This window comes from Orycteropus afer, unplaced genomic scaffold (genome assembly GCF_000298275.1).
Source record: "Orycteropus afer afer isolate SDZICR_OR568_19922 unplaced genomic scaffold, OryAfe1.0 scaffold00028, whole genome shotgun sequence".
Lineage (NCBI taxonomy): Eukaryota > Metazoa > Chordata > Mammalia > Tubulidentata > Orycteropodidae > Orycteropus > Orycteropus afer.
This window is the reverse complement of record NW_006921615.1, coordinates 8,099,600-8,102,050: the sequence shown is the minus strand read 5'-3', so window position 1 is coordinate 8,102,050 and position 2,451 is coordinate 8,099,600. Positions and strand designations below refer to the sequence as shown.

Below are 2,451 nucleotides of genomic sequence, written 5' to 3'. Positions count from 1 at the left end.
AAATGGCGGTGTCCTCCAGACCGGCAAAAGTCCACAGCTCAGCCCACCTTTCTCTTCACCTTCTCCGTTTGTTCCCCAGCCACCGTGCACAGTCCTCCGTGCAGTCTCTGGCTAGCAGGGTGATTTTTGGGTTAATTCTTAGGTCCTACCACCACTCGGGAATCTCCAAGCCCTGTCGTCTGTGCCGTCAGGGTTGCTTATGCCGCTGCCAGACTGAAGCTCCGTGTGTCTCCTGTTTTGGTATTTTCACGCAAATTCTTCTGCTAGTTGGGGTTTAGTCCAGTTTTGTATCCTTCAAGGCTCAGGAGTCCAAGATTATCTTTTGTGTCTGTGTTAATTGGTTTCCCTTTTCTTTGTTGAAGAGGGTCTGTGCAGTCCTTCTGCCTAGTCTGCCATCTTGCTGGAACTCTTTCAGCTTGACCACGTGTACTGTTTTAAGGTTAAGAGAAAATCTTATCTCTGCTCTGGTTTCTCAAGAGGAATAAGAGTATTTTTGTGTGTCTCTGTATGGCAATGTGTGTATCTTTGGAAGAAAAGACTCAATACCTGACGACAACTTGCCCAGAAACCAAAATGATAAACTAGTTTAGTGAATTAACATATGCTTTTCCATGGTAATTTTCAACGACATCTTTGCCAAGACCTCTAGAAAATTATACTTGCTAACAGAGAAAGTTATCTCAGCTGAGCAAATATCCCAGTTACAAAGTGCTATTTTAATGTACTCTTGCTTTCCTTTGACAGAAGAGAAATCAACAAGAGGATGACTGATGATAGAGTTCAAGACCAAGTTAAAGAGGAAACCATCCCTACTTCAGAAGGCTGTTCATAGGCCACAACTTCCTATTAACCCTGATCTGATGGGGTGGGGGCGGGCAGTGTGGAAATCAGTAGCTTTTTATATTCATGTATATCCAGCCAGAAAACAAAAATGGAGGGACTTTGGTACTTGTAAAAATAACATAATAAATAGGTCGTAAACATAGGAAATTATCCTGTTCTGATGATAAAGTACATTTTATGAAACACTTGTTCTTTTGATTCAATCTATTTAGATTTGTGTATGTTTCTTATGCTAATATTTTTGTACCTATCACGTAGATGGGCAAATTTATATTTGTTACATAGAAATGGATAATTACTATTCCATTTAAAAAAAATAGAACCTTATATTAATATAGAAAATATTTTTTCTACTTTGAGGATTTTCATATGATTTTCCTATCAGGTTAGCTTCAATTTGGGCATAGGTAAAAGAATACAGACTTCTCAGAAAGACTTTCAGATAATTACGAAAATTTATGTGTATTAAAACCACCTAGCTGTATATTACTGAAACTATCATAGACTTAATCATAATTTGGCCTTTCGAAAAATACTGGGTTTTTGAAAGTAGGTTCATTTTTTTAGGCCACCATTTTAGTCATTCTTCCCTAGTGCCCTTAATGATGATGATGATGATATCTAATTGACTAAGCACTTGTTATATGCCAGACACTCTGCTAAGTGGTCTTTATATATTATATCAGCCACAATTTGAAGGAAACAGGTAATACAATATCCCAGGGTAATGTGTTATCAAAGAATATTTTACTAGTTGAAAGTATGCTTCTTAACATATGAGAACATATAAGTGCTGCCCATAGGAAGATACAGAGAACCCTGAGGCACATTTACCCCTTTCTGTGCAGTTCAGGGAGATGTATAGAATAGTGGAGATACTCCTTTTTGGTTATCTCAAACCCTGACTGTGTGTGTGGTTTCATAACTACAACCTCTGATACTAGTATTTTAAATAACAAAATACTAAAATCAGGTTATGATCTGTGTACTCCATATATGAAATGTCATTTTTGAGGCCAATTATTTGAGCGAGGTACAGGTACATCAAAAATGTTTTTTTTTTTAAACTGCTCATAGGTGTCTATTAGTCCATGGTAAAGGGATTTAATATTGTGAGTTGATTTAAGGTTAGAACTGAAAGCTGGGTTCTCCAAAATGATACTTTACAAATTGGGGGAGAAAAGAAAGGTAAATGTATTTGAAATCAATTGAAAAATTTATATAGAATAAAAATACCCAAGCAAAATGTGGCAGATTTTTCATAAGCACTCTAATTCTTTTCCTTTTTTAAGTCTAACTTTGTTTTGTTCTGTTTTTTAAAATTTTTTATTGTGATTTGGGTGCAGATTTACAAAGGAGATTCGTTTTACTCTCAATAATTATGCATGTTTGGTTTCATGACCCCAATTACAATCCCAACAATAAAAAGCTCTCCTCCCTGTGACTACCCCCTCCCTGTGCCCTTCTTATCTATGTATTTGATTATTCTTGATGTGAAATACATTAAAATTTTACATTAATTTTCCTGAGGAAATTATCAAGTTCAACTCTTACTTCACTTTTAAAAACACAATATTTGTACATTGTTTCCATTTTAATTGACTAAGA

General features: G+C 35.7%; 1 protein-coding gene across 1 annotated transcript in view; it reads left to right on the top strand.

Annotated features, from left to right (window-relative positions):
- Positions 1-771, top strand: part of CDC123 (cell division cycle 123) — a 90,135-nt gene extending 89,364 nt beyond the window's left edge. Inside the window, exon 13 of the mRNA XM_007935428.2 lies at positions 745-771. Coding sequence (XP_007933619.1) covers positions 745-771 — 27 coding nt within the window. The remainder of the gene's footprint in view (positions 1-744) is intronic.
- The last annotated feature ends 1,680 nt before the right edge of the window (positions 772-2,451 follow it).